Source organism: Marmota flaviventris, chromosome 17 (assembly GCF_047511675.1).
Source record: "Marmota flaviventris isolate mMarFla1 chromosome 17, mMarFla1.hap1, whole genome shotgun sequence".
Lineage (NCBI taxonomy): Eukaryota > Metazoa > Chordata > Mammalia > Rodentia > Sciuridae > Marmota > Marmota flaviventris.
In genome coordinates this window covers 63,712,282-63,728,812 of record NC_092514.1, presented here as the reverse complement: position 1 = coordinate 63,728,812, position 16,531 = coordinate 63,712,282, and the positions used below count along the sequence as shown (strand labels likewise).

General features: G+C 50.3%; 1 protein-coding gene across 1 annotated transcript; it reads right to left on the bottom strand.

The window, feature by feature from the left end:
* Positions 1–526: 526 nt before the first annotated feature.
* On the bottom strand, positions 527–11,622 carry LOC114101253 (angiotensin-converting enzyme-like protein Ace3). Its single transcript, XM_027946191.2, has 14 exons — positions 11,535–11,622; positions 11,302–11,438; positions 10,748–10,906; positions 10,429–10,516; positions 10,150–10,293; positions 9,251–9,442; positions 9,065–9,162; positions 8,809–8,981; positions 8,242–8,465; positions 7,972–8,116; positions 6,792–6,890; positions 6,239–6,361; positions 1,345–1,529; positions 527–849 (listed from the first exon to the last, which is right to left on the bottom strand). The coding sequence occupies exons 1-14, from the start codon at positions 11,620–11,622 to the stop codon at positions 527–529; spliced, it is 2,178 nt and encodes a 725-aa protein (XP_027801992.2).
* Between the last annotated feature and the right edge of the window lie 4,909 nt (positions 11,623–16,531).

Sequence of the window (16,531 nt, the reverse complement as noted above, 5' to 3'; positions counted from 1 at the left end):
CAATTCGTAAAGGAAAGTCCAGTTATACCTGAGGACATTTTATAAGGGTACTGAAGCAGAGTCCTTTTTCTAACCAGAGCAGAGATTCCTTGAGTCCTGCAGCTCCAACCAAGCCCGGTAGCTGGGCTCCTGAACTAAACAAGGCTATGTGAAGAATCACTTCTGGGTATGACTTGTGACGGGGGCGGTTTGGAGGGAGACAGCCACTGAGTCACTAAAACCATGGTTCCTGAGCCCCTTGGAGAAAGGGGGTTGGCCTGGAACCCAAAGCACACATGGAATCACAGTTGGTCACCTGTGCACATGGCGTCACACACCAGTTTGCAAACACACAATCAGAATGCCACATGTACCCAGATCTGCCACAATTGCACCCAATCACAATTGGGCACTATGCTTGCAGACTCTCCCCTCCCTGCTATCTCACCCTCCCTGGCTTGACTGCCCTCCTCCTGCCCCACAACTTTACCAGTCTGACTGGTGGCTAGTCTGCGCCCCAACCATCAGATTTCATCCACGGAGGCTTCTAGTTCTGCCATGTGAAGATCCGAATAGTCAAAATAATTGAGCACAGCATCAGGATAAGACAGAGGCCCAGCAGCAGCCACTGTCCTCGGGCAGCCTGGTGGGGCTCCATGGGTACACACAGGAAGTTGGTGTTGCCTGTCTCAGTGTTGTCTGAAGAGTCTTTGTTCGCTGACTGTTTTTCCATGATGAATAGCCTGGAGGCCAACCCCAGGATCATCAGGAACATGATAATGCATAGGATCAGCAGCACCCACTGCCCGGACCTGGCTGCCTTAGGCTCCAATTCCATGCTCAGGAATGCCGCTTTAGGTTTTCTTCTTTCTGTGGAAGACAAGATGGTCTCACAGAGAAGATGAGTCTGAGGAGGGGAACTTGGGGCCCCCTGTGGCTGTCGGGGAAGATCTGACAGCCACTGACCTTCTCTCTTCTCAGGTCACAAGTAAGGGCATTGCCCCAGAAGGAGGATGAGAAAGAAGAATAGAAGGAAGAGAAGGAGAAGGTGGATGTGGGTAGGGCAACATACCCCATGGAGCTCAGTCAGGAGGTAAGGTGTTAACCCTCTACTCAGATGCCAGCCTGACAGTCTAGCTGGCTTGTGTGCCAGGAAGCAACTGAGTTTGGGGCTGGGAAAACTGAGTTTTGTGGTCATGGCTGAGGCTGCACCAGGTCTGGTACAAAGAGGGCCCCCCAGCAGCACTGCTGGGCTGGCTCAAGCCAGGCTGTAGATGTTAAGGTTAGAGTAGGGGCTGTCCCAGGGCAGGGCAGTGTGGGGCCTCGGGCTGCACCAGAGTTGGGAGAAGGGTCAGATTATCCAACCTGGGAAGGAACAGCTGAAGTCTGGCCAGCCCAGGATTTCCCCCTGCTGCACATTCTCGGTCACCAGCCAGTTCAGCAGTGGCTTGAAGTAGCTCAGGAGGGCCTCCGAAGACATCTTGGACTTCCCAGTCAGCTCCTTTAGGACCTGTGGCCAGGGCTTGCTTGAGCCCACCTTCAGGACATCCCTGGGGGCGTGAGGACAACTGTGAGGCCATGTGAGGGTGTCAGCAGGTGCTCCTCAGTAAACTTAACCCTGGCCCCAGGACTTTGCCAGCCAGAGTCTACCCATAGAGCTCAGCATAGTGGGTATGACCACCAGCTTTGAAATAAAACTCAGGTGAGTTTGAATCTCAATTCTGTCACTAATTAGCTGTGGGTTCTTGGGTAGGTAACCTAACCTGTCTGAGCCTCAGTTTTCACATCCATAAAATGGAGATAATAATAGTATCTGTTGGGTGCAGAGCAGGCTGAACTGTGTTGTCTGCTGGGCAGGCTGAACAGATGTTGGCTGCAAGATAGCCCACACACTCAAATCCCCCTCTATCTGGTCCTTTATCACCTGTTTGCCTCAAGTCTGAACATTCAACCCTGCTTAAGGCTGAACACTTAACCCCCCCTTGGGCCATCAAGGCAGCTTGCAGACCCAGAGGCCCCATTAGATTTGGGCTATAAAAACTCCCTTCTGCCAGGCCCCCCTCTCTCTTGCTCTCTCTCTCTTGCTCTTTCTTTCTTGCTCTCTCTCTCTTGCTCTTTATCTTTCTTACGCGCGCTCTCTGTCTCTCTTTTGCTCTTGCTCTCTCCCTGTTCATCTCTTCTCTTTTCTCTCTCTCTCTTTCCTTCTTTCCTTTCTCTTTGTTGCACTGCTGCAATAAAGATCTTTTGGTTGCTCCGAGTGTTGTGGTCACTTTCCTTTCAGTATCTACCTCACAGTGTTGCTGCAATGCCTAGAGGCAATAAATAGAAGCAATGATTGCTGCTGCTGCTGTTTATCAGCACTAATGCTCATTGTTATTCTCCTGGACTCAAATAGGCATGAAGTCTGAGCTACTACTGTTCCCTGTGGGGTGACCAGGGACAGTAGGTAGAGGCAGCTTTTCAGCTTTCTGATCTCACAGGTAGGGTTTGGGAGAATTCAAGAGCTCATGAGCAGGAAGGGTCTCTGTGTGCCACCTGCAGTACTGCACAAATGTCAGCTCTGTCTTCAGGCACACCCAGTACGTGGTGGCAGGTGGTAGAGCCTTCAGCTTGGCACACTGTCCTCACGGTGGGGGGTACAGGGTGTGCTGAAGCCAGGTTTCCTGGCTCCTAACCCCAGGCTCCCTGCAGAGCAGCAGTGGGTAGATGTTGGTCCTTTTTAACCTGTTGGTCCCTGATCTGACCAGGAAAGAAGTGGGGTCTGGGGGCCCAGAGGTCACCATGTTCTAAACCCAGAAGTGCTTACTTATGGGCCACAGAACCTCAGGAACACAACTTAAAACCTCTCTCAGCCTCAGTTCCTCATCAGTAAAATGAGCCCCATGAGTACCCGCCCTTCATCACAGTGAGGAGTACACCAGATAGTGATGAAGGAGGACTTTGTAGCCTGCAAACATAACACACATCTCTTAATAAGCAACTGGGAAGGAATGAGGGGGAAAGTAAAGGTCAGCATATTCTTGGCTGAAATCACTGGAGAAGAGTGTAGTTAGGAATACAGAGAAATGAAGGTAAAGAGTTACCAAGATTGAAAGAAAAGAAATAAAAAGCAAAAAACAAAACAAAAAAACTTGGTGAGAGGAGTATATTAGACGCCAGATCCTGGGTAAAAGGAAGAAGCTGATGGGAGAACTTCATCCACTGAGAATCTGCTTACTTTTTTTTTTCTTTTTGGGGGTACCAGGAATTGAATCAGGGGCATTCGACCACTGAGCCACATTCCCCAGTCCTACTTTGTATTTGATTTAGAGACAGGGTCTCACTGAGTTGCTTAGCACCTCACTTTTGCTGAGGCGGGTTTTGAACTCGTGATCCTCCTGCCTCAGCCTCCTGAGCCGCTGGGATAACAGGCATGTGTCACCGTGCCCAACAAGAGTCTGCTTACTTAAAAACAGCTCTTCAGCCTGTGAGGACAAAGTCTGTGACCCACCAGTGGCCCATGTGGGCTGCACAGAGGACAGAGGGCTGCAAAGCTGGCAGATGGGCATTTCTTGGAACGCCCAACTACAAAGTAACAGCAGCGTATCCATGGACAAGGTCAGGCCTACCGTGGCAGGGTGCAGGAGGTAGGCAGACTTTGGGAACTTAGATGGGGTCCACTTGGATCCTCCATTCCCAAAAGAACAAGACTGGAGCCTGGTTCAGGGGATTTACACATAGGAAGTAGCAAAATCAAATTGTAAGCTACTTGAAGCAAGCTGGTATGGTGGCGTGCACCTTAATTTCCAGCTACTCAAGAGGCTGAGGCGGGAGAATTGCCTGAGCCCAGCAGTTCAAGACCAACCTGGGCAACATAGTGAAAAAAGGAAAAAAAGGTATGTTTGGCAAGAGTAGCCCAGAATCTCTTCTTCTCTCCACCCCTCTGTGAAACTGAGGGAAAACCCAAATAAAACCTCTAGACTTAACCCACTTCTCCTCTTTGCTAACCTCAGTCACCTTTCCCCATGTGTCCTCAGGGAGGCAGATTTGAGACATGGGTCTCCTTTCTCACACTTGATGCACTGTGAATAAACTCTTTCTAATTTGCCAAATTACTCATTTCAGTGATTGGCATAATGTACTTCACCCAATAACACCTGCTTGCCACGCCCCACATCCCTGCAAAACCCTCACCTCCTCTGTCCCCTGCAGAGCCCACTGTCCAGAAAATGGTGTTCCAAGTCCTACACCTGGATTCAGGTCTTCCCAGAACAGGGATCTGGGCGGTGATACAGGAGGACTGGCGATCAACAGTGAGAGACTGGCCACATGGAGTGGAGCCTAGTGCACCCTGGGAGCCCTGTGCACCGGGGTGGGGCAGAGGAGGGAAATGGTGAGAATGCCTGAAGCCAAACGTCCCACCAAGCAGGTGGGATAAAGAGGGGTGATTAAAAGTGAGCTGATGTAAACTGGGCACAGTGGTGCACGCCTGTCATCCCAGTACCTCAGGAGGCTGAGGCAGGTGGATGTCAAGTTCCAGCCCTGTCTCAGCAACTTAGCAAAACCTTGTCTCAAAATTAAAAAAAAAAAAAAAAAAAAGTAAAAATGGCTGGGATGTAGCTCAGTGGTAAAGCACCCCTGGGTTCAAGCCCCAGTACCAAAAATAGGAAGTCAAAGTAAAGAAAACAGGTCTGTTACTTCTTGCACACTACATTTGGGTACAGAGATCCCTTCTTGGTCCCCTGGAAGACCTCCTAAACCTCTTTGCATGTCCACCAAGGCCTTTCCTATTGCTGTAGCCCCTTCCTAATATTTTAGAATTTATTAATTTCATCCATTGCCCTTTGCTGAGTGCAAGGCTGCTGGTTGGCACTGGCACAAGTAAACATTTGCTAAATGAATACATGGTGGGCAGCCAGAGACGTAAATGCAGATGACAGAGGTGCCTTATGTTCAACACATTCAGAAATGCGAAAAGCTAGGCCATCAGCCAAAACAAACCCCTGTGGTATGAAAGGGTGGGGGATGGTAGTCATGGAAAGTACAGCTCAAGGTCCAGGGGACCAGTCCTGCAACACATCTGGCCTGGTGATCACAGACAAAGTTCATGGTGGAATCACAAATATGCTCATTAAATATGCAAAGGATACCAAATTATGTGGGGTTGCTAATCCTCTGGGAGATAGGAATAAAACTTCAGGTGACCTTTACCAATTATCAGAATGAACACATTAAAATCAGTAGAAATCAAGAGGAAAAAGACCAGGGCAGCCGGTGGACTCTGCATCTCAGTGGTTGGGGTGTTGATCTTAGAACCATTAGACCTGGGCCAAATCTCTCCAGAAGGGCCTGTGTCTTTGGATAGAAGAAATGGTGTGAAAGACCTTGTGTTTTGGAGTAGTTCTGGCTTCAAAGCATGACTTTGCTTCTTGCTATATCGAATGGCACACAATCATGTCACCTCTCTGACCTTCTGTTTCATAGTTTGTAAAAGGTGGATGGATAATAATGTCCATTTTATAAAAATAAGAGTAGCTAACATGATGCATGGTAAGAACACTCATCAGAGAGCCTGGACCATTGCAAGAATGTTCTGCATTTTCAATTTAGGCCCCGAAACCCCTCCAAGTTTGCTTCAGGACCGAAAACAAACAAACAACCAAACAAACAACAACAACAACAACAACAAACTCATTCCACAGAGGCAGGAATGAAAAGGCTGAGCTAAATAGCAAGTGTAGGGAGAAAAGACCGGGGGATCCAAGTGGACCACAGGCTGATCAGAAGCAAGCCAAGAGACTGGTGCGAAAGCAACTTGGATTAGTCTAGGAACTGGACGAGTACTTCATGGAAAGGTGGGAAGAGCAGAGTGCATCCACTGTTGCCTCAAATGCTGCTGAGGGGACAATTGGGCACTGCAAAAGGGACGAGTAAGGAGATTCAGGTAGAAAATAAAAGGACAAGACAGGGCTCCAGCACTGGCTCTCTTCCTGGGACACTGGTGTCATGCATGTGCTCATGTGTATGTGCATGCACAAGTGTTAGCCAGAGAGGCTAAATAGCATGTTTGGCCACAGGAGGATAAACAAGAGGAAATGGGCTTCAGTTAAAGTAGGACAGACTGCAGTCTGATACAAGGAAGAATTTTCACTAGAATGTCCACCCAGTGAAGCTCTGCCTAGGGAACCCAGGGTGGCCAGCGGAGACGAGAGAGCCTGGAGCGGGACTCCCTGTGAGGAAGATGGAGAGTAGAGGACAAATGAGGGAGGCGGGCACTCACCCTAGGATCTTCCCAGCCATCTTGGAGTTATAGATGCTACACTGGTGCAGTGGTCCCATGTGGCCTGCGGCCTTGCACAAGGCTTCGTGGAACTGGAACTGAAGCACTAGGCTGATGAAGTACCTGGAATGTGAGGGCAGGCTGGGAAGTGGGGTCAAGCGGGGGAGTCCAGGACCACATGGGGCCTGGCAGCTCTGACACACAGTGGCCCTTGTCAGCAGTCACCACCTTGGACAGGCCCTATAAGATTGGAGGCTCTCCTTCTCGACCTTCCTGACAATCACCCCAACCCTCACCTCCCTCTTCTTCCCCTCCTCTAGGGGACAGCAGGGATGGTGTAGAATATTCCCATTAACTCTGCCCTTCATACAGGATCTGATGGGAAATTTCAAAGGATCCCAGGGCACAGCCCTAAGAAGCCTGTGCCATCTGAAGGGAAGAGGTGGACAGGGCTGCAGGAGATGTTTGAACCTGGAGATGCTGGGCGGAGTCACCATGACCCTCAAATCTCATCTCCCAGAGCTGGTACTGCTGATAGCACCCAGGCCCTTACCCTATGTAAGGCATGCTGGCAGAAATGTGGAACTTGGCACCCGGGTCAAAGTCATCCTCTGACCGAGGAATAGGGGGGCATAGGCCCTGGTACTTCAACCTGGTAGGAGAAAGACAGAGGCTTGCTCATGGTACCTGGAAGGTTCTCAGAGCCTTTTCTTCTTCAAAGCGTTTGTATGTCCATCAAAACTGGACCAGGCTGGCCAATATGTCTTCATTCATTGAGTGAAAAGACGTGAGATTGGGAATCAATCGGGTCTCTCTGGGAAGGTGTTATCAAGAGAACAAGTAAGGTCAAGTTCCTGCTTGTATCCGTCTCCATCCTGGTGATGGGAGGCGGTGGATTACAGACCGGGAAACAGGCCGTTTCATCTGGTAAGTAGTGCAAGAAGAAAACAGAAACCCCTGCGGTGTGGTATTACTAGTGTTCCCATTCTACAAATGAGGAAACCAAGGCTTAGAGATGAGGAATTGACTGCAGGACCTCAGTAGTCACTGGGAAGAGCTGCAGGCTCACACCACCCTGTGTTCACCAGACTTGAGCCAGTCAATCCGGGGCCTGGTGGATGTGGAGATGCCCTGGTCATGGGCATTTATTATTGAACCAAATGATGTGCCTGACTGGGGCAGGCTCCTTTGGCAGCCTGAGGATGCTAAGCCCCTGGCAGGTGTGCGTGTTGTCCGGGTGGTAGGCCGGCCTCTCCCCAGTGGAAACGATTTCCTGAAAGGAAATGCTCAGGTCCCATAATCCCCTCTTCTGGCCTCACTGTAGGAAGGGGAAGGGAGAGAGGTGCAGGGGCCTGCCTGGTGGTCAGTGCTCTGTTCTCAGAGAAACGCAGCTTCCCAGCCACCCCGGAAGCAGGTGGGACCACCGCTGGGGTCCTCGTTTTCACAGATGAGATTAAAGCCTACACTTGCTCAGTGCTGGTGACAGATTGAGGTGACAGAATGAGGTCTTGTGGTCGCCCATGCTGGCTCCACCCACTACATCATGGATGCATTTATCTGATGACAGCAAACAGTCCACCCTGCCCTGGGGCTTCCCCGGCCCTTAGGGCACCAAAGTTGCACCCTTCGTTCTGCTTCCAAAAGAGAGGCCAGCAGCACCCTCTGGCAGTGGTGAGGACCCCTATCCAGGGGTGAGGATGGAGCAGAGAGCCCAGCACCACTGCCTTCCCTACCTGAAGTTCCACCACTCCTGGTTGTAGATGTCTTTTTGGATGGTGCCATCAAAGATCTTCCAACGAAACCTATCTATCATGTAGCCGAAGGGGATGAAGGCGATCTTGTCCAGAGCAATGCCCATTAGGAAGTTGACCTCCTCCTCTGGGGACAGGGAAAAGGTGATCAGACGGTGGCTCCTGGACTCTCTCTCTTCCTTTAGCCTTATCTGGACACCTCTGTCCCCCAGATTCAGGCTGCCCTCCTTCTTTCTCCTTGGTCCCCAGCACCTGAGTCCTGATGTTGCTGGCTGAGCAGGCCTCTATTAAGCAGATGCTGATAGGAAGAGGCTGAGAGGGTGACCATTGACCCCACCGCCTCTCCAAAGGCAGGATTGGCGCCTTCTCGGAAGAGGATGGAGAGGTTCTTGTACTGTAAGAAGTACTGGATATGGCCCATCTGGTGGAAGATGGACAGCAGATCTTTTATGTTCACTTCGGTGCACTTCTTTACCCTAGGATGAAAGGGCAGAGGTCAAGGGGCGTGGGATGCTCTGGACAGAACAGGAGGCTTCTCCATTCAGGCTCTTATTAAAGGAATGGGGTGGATGGGCAGGAGATCAGAAGGACCTTGACTTCTGTCTTTTCCTCTCCAGGTCCCATATCCAACCAGTGACCAAGGTGGTTGCTTTCATATCCATCTCCCCTTCTGTGCTCCCAGATCTCATTCCCCCTCCCTGTCCCATCTCTTCCATTGCCCACTCCTCGCCCAGGCTGCCTGCGACAGGCCGATGTGGGCAGTGGGACAGTACAGGTTGGGCTGTGGTGCTGACTGCAGGCCGTGCTGGTGGCGGGCACCTGAAGTCTTTGCCATTGTAGAAGTCCCAGGCAGAGGTTTGGCACTCCACTTCCCGCCCATCGGGTGGTCTCTCCAACATGGACTTTTTCCAGAAATCAGGTGGGGCGGCCAGCATCCCCAAGGAGGTAAAAAATTTTTCAGCCTCTTCAAACATTTTCCCAGGCTTCCAGCGCTGTGGGGAAGAGGGTGCGTGGGCACTGCCCTATTTGCTCAGGGGTGCTGGAGGGTGGGCACACCCACAGGCCAAGAACTGACCTGGCCTTTCATGATCTTCGTGATGTCCTCCGGGGGTTTCTTGGGGAAGGGCAAGACCAGGTCTAGGATGTTGACCCATGACTGAGCCCACATGTTCCCTGGAAGGGGAGTGGAGGTGCTAAGAGAAGGGGACAGTGGTCTCCCTGCTTATTGAGCGCCTGCCTCTGCCACCGGCTGGGCCTTTACCTAGCAGGTGAGCAGGGATGGGCCCCCTCACGTCGATGATATCGGGCCCGTAGTGGCGGTGCAGGGCGCGGCGCACGTAGGCGTGCAGGTTCAGATAGAGCGGCTTCAGCTCCTGGAAGAGCCGCTCCAGGTCTTGCTCCAGGGTCTCATCCTCATACTTGGAGCGCCACAAAGCCCCCATGTCTTTGTAGCCTGGAACAGGAGAGGGGACCCACCAGGTGCTCACTACCCTTCCACCCTGGCCTCGAGAGGCCGGACACCCCGCTGCCTTCCAGGGAAGCCACTCAACCTTGGAGTCTTCATCTGCAAAATGAAAACACTACCTCCCAAGGCCACTGTGCACGTTGTCAGATCAAAGACGAAAAGTATCGAGTGAAGCCCACAACGTGAGCTCCAAGTCATGCCTGCTAGATCCTGTCTTCTTCCACCCTGCCTGAAGCCCCCTTAACCGTAGCCCAGTGACCACGTGGGTTTATTTCAGATCCTCCAAAATGCCAGCTCCCTCCCCATGGGAACTTCTGCCTGGGATGCTCTTTTGCCCTGGCTTGTGTGGCTCTTGCCCATCTTTCTGTGTGAACATCAGAGAGACCTTCTCTGACCACATATCTGGAGCTAGCATCTCCTCATTCCCTCCCTGGGCAGTTCCTTCCTCTGCGACACCATCCCAAGTGGTACCAGACATGAGTGTTCAATTGAACACAATCACCTCCCCACCAGGGCCATCTGTTTATCTTTACCCACGTGGTTTGAGAACTTCTGCAGTACCCAGCACACATTAGGTGCTTTACCAATATTTGGGAAGCCCAGCTCCAGAGCCAGTGGTGACCCTCTCTGGGCCTCTGCAGACTCAGCTTTGTCCCTTCCTGAGTGTTGCCCTGGGACTGGTCCAACCTGCTCACCGTTGAGCCGCGCGGCCTTGTTGCTGAGGATTACGTAGCGCTCGAAGATGGGACGAAGCTGGCGACCCACAGCATCCCGCCAGCCTTGCCAGGCCCACAGCAGCTCCTTCTGGTCCCTGGAGTTGGCCATGATTTCTTGGAGGTCTGGGCCCAGAAAAGGAGCTATGTAGGACCCCGTGTACCTTCCTCTGCCCTCAGCCTCCCTGGGTGCCAGTCTCTGACCAAAAGAACACAGTTTGGGGTGGGAGGCCCATTGAAGGGGCAGGGTTGGGTGCTTACCAGGCTCCAGGGGTAGGCAGGGCCCCTCATCCAGGCACACCTGGGCCATATTGTATGCCGTCTCCATGTAGGCCAGAAGCTTGTTGTACTGGGGGGGCAGGTGTCACCCAGGGCAGGCCTGTGCCCTTGGGCCCACTCCCAGCACTACCCCCACCAGCCAGGAGAAGTGGGCCTGGCTGAAGCTCCCACCTCCAGAGGAAGTTCTGGTCCCCGCCAACCCCCTCCTGCCCCAGACACGCTGGCTCCCCCACCAGGCCTGACCCACCCACCCCTGGGGTGGGGGAGCATGTGCCTGGAGGCCTGGGGCTCTATCCATCACCTCCCAGAGCTCGTCCTTGGGCAAGGCTGCCTTGCCTATGTCCAGCAGCTTACTCAGCATGCGCTTCACGGCCGGGTCCTGGAACTGGGCGATCTTAAACAGGCGGGCCCGGCTGCGGAAGTACACCATGACCTGGGCCCTCTCCAACTCCTTGCGCAGCTGGAAAGAGCATCACTGTGTTTGTCGTGTCAGGTCAGGGGAAGGTGTAAGAATCCCATGTCGAGCCCCAGGGCCACAGCACCCCAACCCCCTCCCAAAGCCCACTTGAATGGTCTAGAAATAGTGAAGATTTGCTAAGAGGAAGAGGGAGAAAGCCTGGATCCCTAGAAGCAAGAAGGTAAGATTTACAAGTGAAAAGAAGCCACAGATTCTTATGCAGAGAAAGTCTAGGCCACCAAGGGGCCTGGAGTTTGCAATTAGCTTTAACATGTGCTTTGGGGTTTCCCTCTTTCCTCTAGCTCTGGAAAGGGGGCAGGAAGTAGGGTCCCCAACCTCCCAAGACCCCTGAGAAGAGCAAGAGGACTCAGAAGGACTGGGGGGGGGTGGTACCACACCATATCCTCCCGATTTTTCTTGGTGATGTTGGTGACATAGTTCCAAGCAGCCTCCATGAACTGGTTCAACACAACCTGGGCTGTTTGCTCATAAAACTGCAGGAACAGCTTTGCCTCAGTCTCGTTGTAGAACTCATCTGCAGGGAAGGGGATGGGCATCATGTGGTCTGGGGAGGCCTGCCCCTGCCCAGTCCCCTTCTCTGGTCCCACGCTCCTTCAGGTCCCAGCCGCACCTAAGCTTTGATCACCCACAGTCATGAGCCATGGCAAGAGCTGTCCGTAACAGAGGAGCACAGTAGGTAAGGTCCAGGGCGAGACCATCTTGTTCCCATGACCAAGAGAACAGCAGAGCTGGAGGAGGCTATGGGCCAATCACGAGCCAGCTCCATATTGTGACATCAGGGGCCACAGGGTCAGCCATGGAATGTTAGAACTGGAAATTCCCCGCCTGCCTTCTGGTGCAACTGTCCCCATTTTATAGATGAGGAGACTGAGGTCTAGAACAGTCGAACCATATGACCTGGTTCACCTGGCCAGCTGATGGCAGAGCCAAGAGGAGAACACGGGACTCTGGAGTTTGAACTTGTTACTCTACTTAGTCACTTCATCCCTGGGCATTGACCAGGAATTGATGAGATCCCTCCTGAGTAGGTGAGTGGGATAATGGATGGAGGGAGGGAGGGAGGGAGGGAGGGATGATGGATAGATGGATGGAAGTGACATAAGAGACTGCACCTCTTATGTTCACATTTGGAGACTTTATGTCTCTCATGGGACATGGGACCATCCCTAGGCTGTGTAGGACCCTTCCTACCTGCGTCTATAGGGAGAGTCTGACGCTGAGTGTGCAGCCAGCATAGGCATAGGAGGTGGAGGACCGTGTGAGGTGTGCAGAGGGGTGACCAGCGACTTCATTCAAGGTGTGTGTCTGTGAGTACCTGAGCCTGATTTCAGCACCAACCACAGCACTCAGCAATTTGATAGCCCTTGGTGACTCCCCAGTACACTGACACATATAGTGTGGGGAGACCCACCTCACCTGCCCCATCTCAGAATTCCTTCCTCAGACTCACTCCCCTTTACTCACAGAACCCTCGATTCTGTGTCCCCTTTAGTCACCTCAGCTCAGGACCACCCACCCCTTCACATAGGTCAACACCATGGCCACAAAAACTGACCAGAGAGTTAAAAAAAAAAAAAAAAAAGCGCAACACACATGCGCACACACAGACACAGAAAGAAAAAAAAAAATCAGTGACACTTCTAGCTAAACTGATCAACTGAGGTCACAGGAAAGTCCCTCCTCCTGATTCAAGCACATAGCTATGCCTGATAAAGCACAGTATTTTGAAAATGAAGAAAGTAGAGCTTAGCTGGAAACTAAGAAAGAAGACTCGGATGCTGGAGGTGGCAGTGAGTGGGGGTGAAGCCCTGCAACCATGGGGAGGGTCCTCCATGCACAGAGCTGCAGCCTTGCTGTCTGCACCTGCTGGTCACCTCCTGGGGGGTGGAAGCCTCACTTCCATGGAGCTGAGAGGTAAGTTCTGACTCTCTTTCTAAGGGGACCTGCAAGAAGCAGGTGTGCGCATGAAATCTTGCCGGAAGCCTTTTCTAACTCAGTGAGGGTGGCTCATAGGTCAAGTTTATTGTTGACTAGAGGAGAAAATCTGGTGCCAGGAGGGACTGTAACAACCTGCACAAGTACTGTCCAAGTGCTGGGCACCATTAGGGGCTTTCAGTATCAAAATCCTCAACAAACCCATGAAGTGGGTACATGGTCAATGTCCTGTTTCACACGCATAGAGAGGCTGAGAAACATGCTCACATTCACACAAATTAGCGAAGTGTGGAGGGGAAGCTCAAATCCAAATCGTCCGGCTCCAGAGCCTGGGTTAAACTTCAGACACGGTGAATGGAGCAGGCCACACGGAGGAAGGACAGGGCTCAGCAATCTGAAAGGGACTTAAAATACAGGTCTCTATGCCAAATACAATAACTAAAGATGCCTCTAAGGCCAAAACAAAAAAGCAAACGCTATAAAAATTTTTTTTTAGAAGAAAACATTGGGGAAATGTTTAATGACATTGGATTTGGCAATGATTTCTTGGTTACGACACCAAAAGCCCGGTAACAACAACAAACACAGACAAATTCAACTTCATTAAAATTAAAAAACCTTTGTGCATCCAAGGACCTCATCAACAGGCAGCCCACACAATTGGAGAAAATATTTGCAAATCCAAATCTGATAAGGGATTAATATTCAGGACATGCACTCAGCAATCCTCTAACTCAACATCCAAAGAAGGGAGAAGGATTTGAGTAGACATCTCTCTCAAGAGGATATGCAAAGAGATCATAAGCACAGCAAAAAATAATCAGCAACATTAATCATTAGGGAAATGCAAACCAAAGCCCCTTCACACCCATTAGGATGGCTATTATCAAAAAACCCAGAAAAGTGTTTGCAAGGATGTAGAGAAATGGGAGCTCTGTGGGAATGAAGACAGGTGTAGTGACTGTGGAAAATAGTGTGGAAGTTCCTTTAAAAATCAAGCATAAGCGGCTGGGGATGTGGCTCAAGTGGTAGCACGCTCACCTAGCATGCGTGAGGCACTGGGTTCGATTCTCAGCACCACATTAAAAAAATGAACAAAATAAAGAAAATACATATAAAAAATCAAGCATAAAATTACCTTCTGTTCCAGAAATTCCACTTTGAGGTATCTACACAAAAGAAATGGAGGTAGGGGCTTCAGTGTTCATAACAGGATTATTCACATTAGCCTTTGGAAGCCCAAATATTCATCGACAGATAAATAGATAAATAAAATGGGGTGTATACATACAATGGAATATTATTCAGAATATTATCTGATACACGCTCCAACATGGATGAGCCTTGAAAATATGCTGAGTAAAAACTTGGAATGGAACCACCATTTGACCCAGTTATCCCACTTCTCAGTTTATACACAAAGGACTTAAAATTAGCATACTACAGTGACACAGCCACATCAATGTTTATACAGCTTAATTCACAATAGCTAAGCTATGGAACCAACCTATGTGCCCTTCAACAAATGAATGGATAAAGAAATTGTGGTATATACACAATGGAATATTATCAGCCATAAAGAAGAATGAAATTATGGTATTTGTAGGTAAATGGATGGAACTGGAGACTATTGTGCTAAGTAAAATAATCCAATCCCCAAATTCCAAAGGCTGAATGTTCTCTCTGATAAGCCGATGCTTTCTTACAATAGGTGGGGGGCAGGGGAGCAGAGGGTGGGAGGAAGATTCATGGGACTGGATGGGAGGGTCTTGGGGGAAGGGAATGAGAAAGTAGAATGAGTGGACAAAACCTCTATGTTCATATATGAATACACAACCAATGTGACTCCACAGCACGTACAACCACAAGAATGGGAAGTTATACTCCGTGTATGTATGATGTGTCAAAATACATTCTACTGTCATGTATAACTAAAAAGAACAAATAAAAAAAACATGTGGGGGTGGGTAGGGAAGAATGAAGGAACTTTGCATTGTGCAGAGGGGAGTGAGGGGAGGGTGGGGGTGTGGGGATGGGAAGGATCGTGGAATGAGACAGACATTATTACCCTATATACATGTATTATTACACTGCTGGAGTCACTCTGCTGCATGTACAGCCAGAGGAATGAGAAGTTGTGTTCCATTTGTGCACAATGTGTCAAAATGCATTCTACTGCCCTGTATAACTAATTAGAACAAATTAAAACATTTAAAAAAAAAAAAAAAAACATGCTGAGTGAAATAAGCCAGACCTCAAAGGATAAAGTTTGTGTGATTCCACTTACATGAGGTATCTAAAAGAGTCAAATTCATAGAGACGGAAATTAGAACCGTGGTTACTAGGGGCTGGAGCAGAGGACAATGGAGAGTTACTGTTGAATGGGACAGAGTTTCAGTTTGGGAAGTTTAAAAAATTCTGGAGCCAGGCACAGTGGTGCATTCCTATAATCCCAGTGATTCCAGAGGCTGAGGCAGGAGGATTGCAAGTTTGAGGCCAGCCTCAGCAAGACGCTGTCTCAAAATAAAAAATAAAAAGGGCTGGAGATGTGACTTAGTGGTAAGGCACCCCTGGGTTCAATCCTCAGTACCACTGACACACTCACACACACACTCACACTCTCACACACACACACACACACACACACAAGATTCTGGAAATGGACGGTGGCTATGTAATAATGTGAATGTACTTGATACCATTGAATTTTATACTTTAAACATTTTTTAAATAGCTGGGCATGTTGGCACATGCCTGTAATTCCAGAGGCTCAGGAGACTGAGGTAGGAGGATCGAAAGTTCAAAGACAGGCTCAACAATCTAGAGAGGCCCTAAGCAACTTAGTGAGACCCTGTCTCTAATAAAATATAAAAAGGGCCAGGGATGTGACTCAGTGGTTAGGTGCTTCTGGGTTCAATCCTTAGTTCCCCTGTCCCCCCCAAAAAAGGTTCAAATGAGACTGAGGTGTAGTTCAGAGAGAGAGAGAGAGAGAGAGAGAGAGAGAGAGAGAGAGAGACACTAGGGATCAAACCCAGGCCTTGGACATGCTAGGCAACTCCTTTACCACTGAGCTAAATCCCCAGCTCCCCACAAAAAATGACTAAAATGGTTAATTTTTATGCTATTTGTATTTCATCATAAGTTAAGACACAGGTCTTTAAAGGAGTTAAGCAGGATCTTTGAAGCCAAACTAAGCTTTTGTGAAAGCACAAAACCTCCTGTGAGGAGGATTCTGAACTGAGCACAGAGGTCAAGCAGGAGGCTGAGGAGGAGAATCGGGGTCTGGAGAGACAGAGCCTGGGGAACCCCTGGGGCTTGCAGGTAAGAAAAACAGCAGAAGACGCAGAAGACAGCCACCGCAGATCAGACGGGAGCCCCCACCTCCCCAGAGGCTGGAGAACCAGAGCAGGAGGAGCATTTAGAGATGACAGTGGATTGTTCCAGAACTGGAGACGGTGAAGGAGGCGGGGAGGCAACGATGACGAGTTTTCCATGGGGCGCTGTCACCCTTCAGCTCTGCTCCTCTTTCGGTGTCTCTCAGGAGCCTCTGATCTCGGCCAGGCTGGCAGCTCTTTCTCAGCCTGGGGCTTGGGGTTGTTGGGAGCATGAGGCAGGTGTGAACTCTCCGGACCAGGGCCCCAAGCCCTCGGTTTAGAGAGGAAACCCTGCCCC

Bases quoted from the DNA above. Each gene is read 5' to 3' on its own strand.
- LOC114101253 (XM_027946191.2), bottom strand. From the start codon at position 11,622: ATGGTCTCGCCCTGGACCTTACCTACTGTGCTCCTCTGTTACGGACAG. The intron at 8,982-9,064 runs GTCAGTTCTTGG...TCTTCCCCACAG, and splicing joins CGAAGATCATGAAAGGCCAG to CGCTGGAAGCCTGGGAAAAT. The intron at 8,117-8,241 runs GTGCTGGGGACC...CCCTGTCCCCAG, and splicing joins CCAGCAACATCAGGACTCAG to AGGAGGAGGTCAACTTCCTA.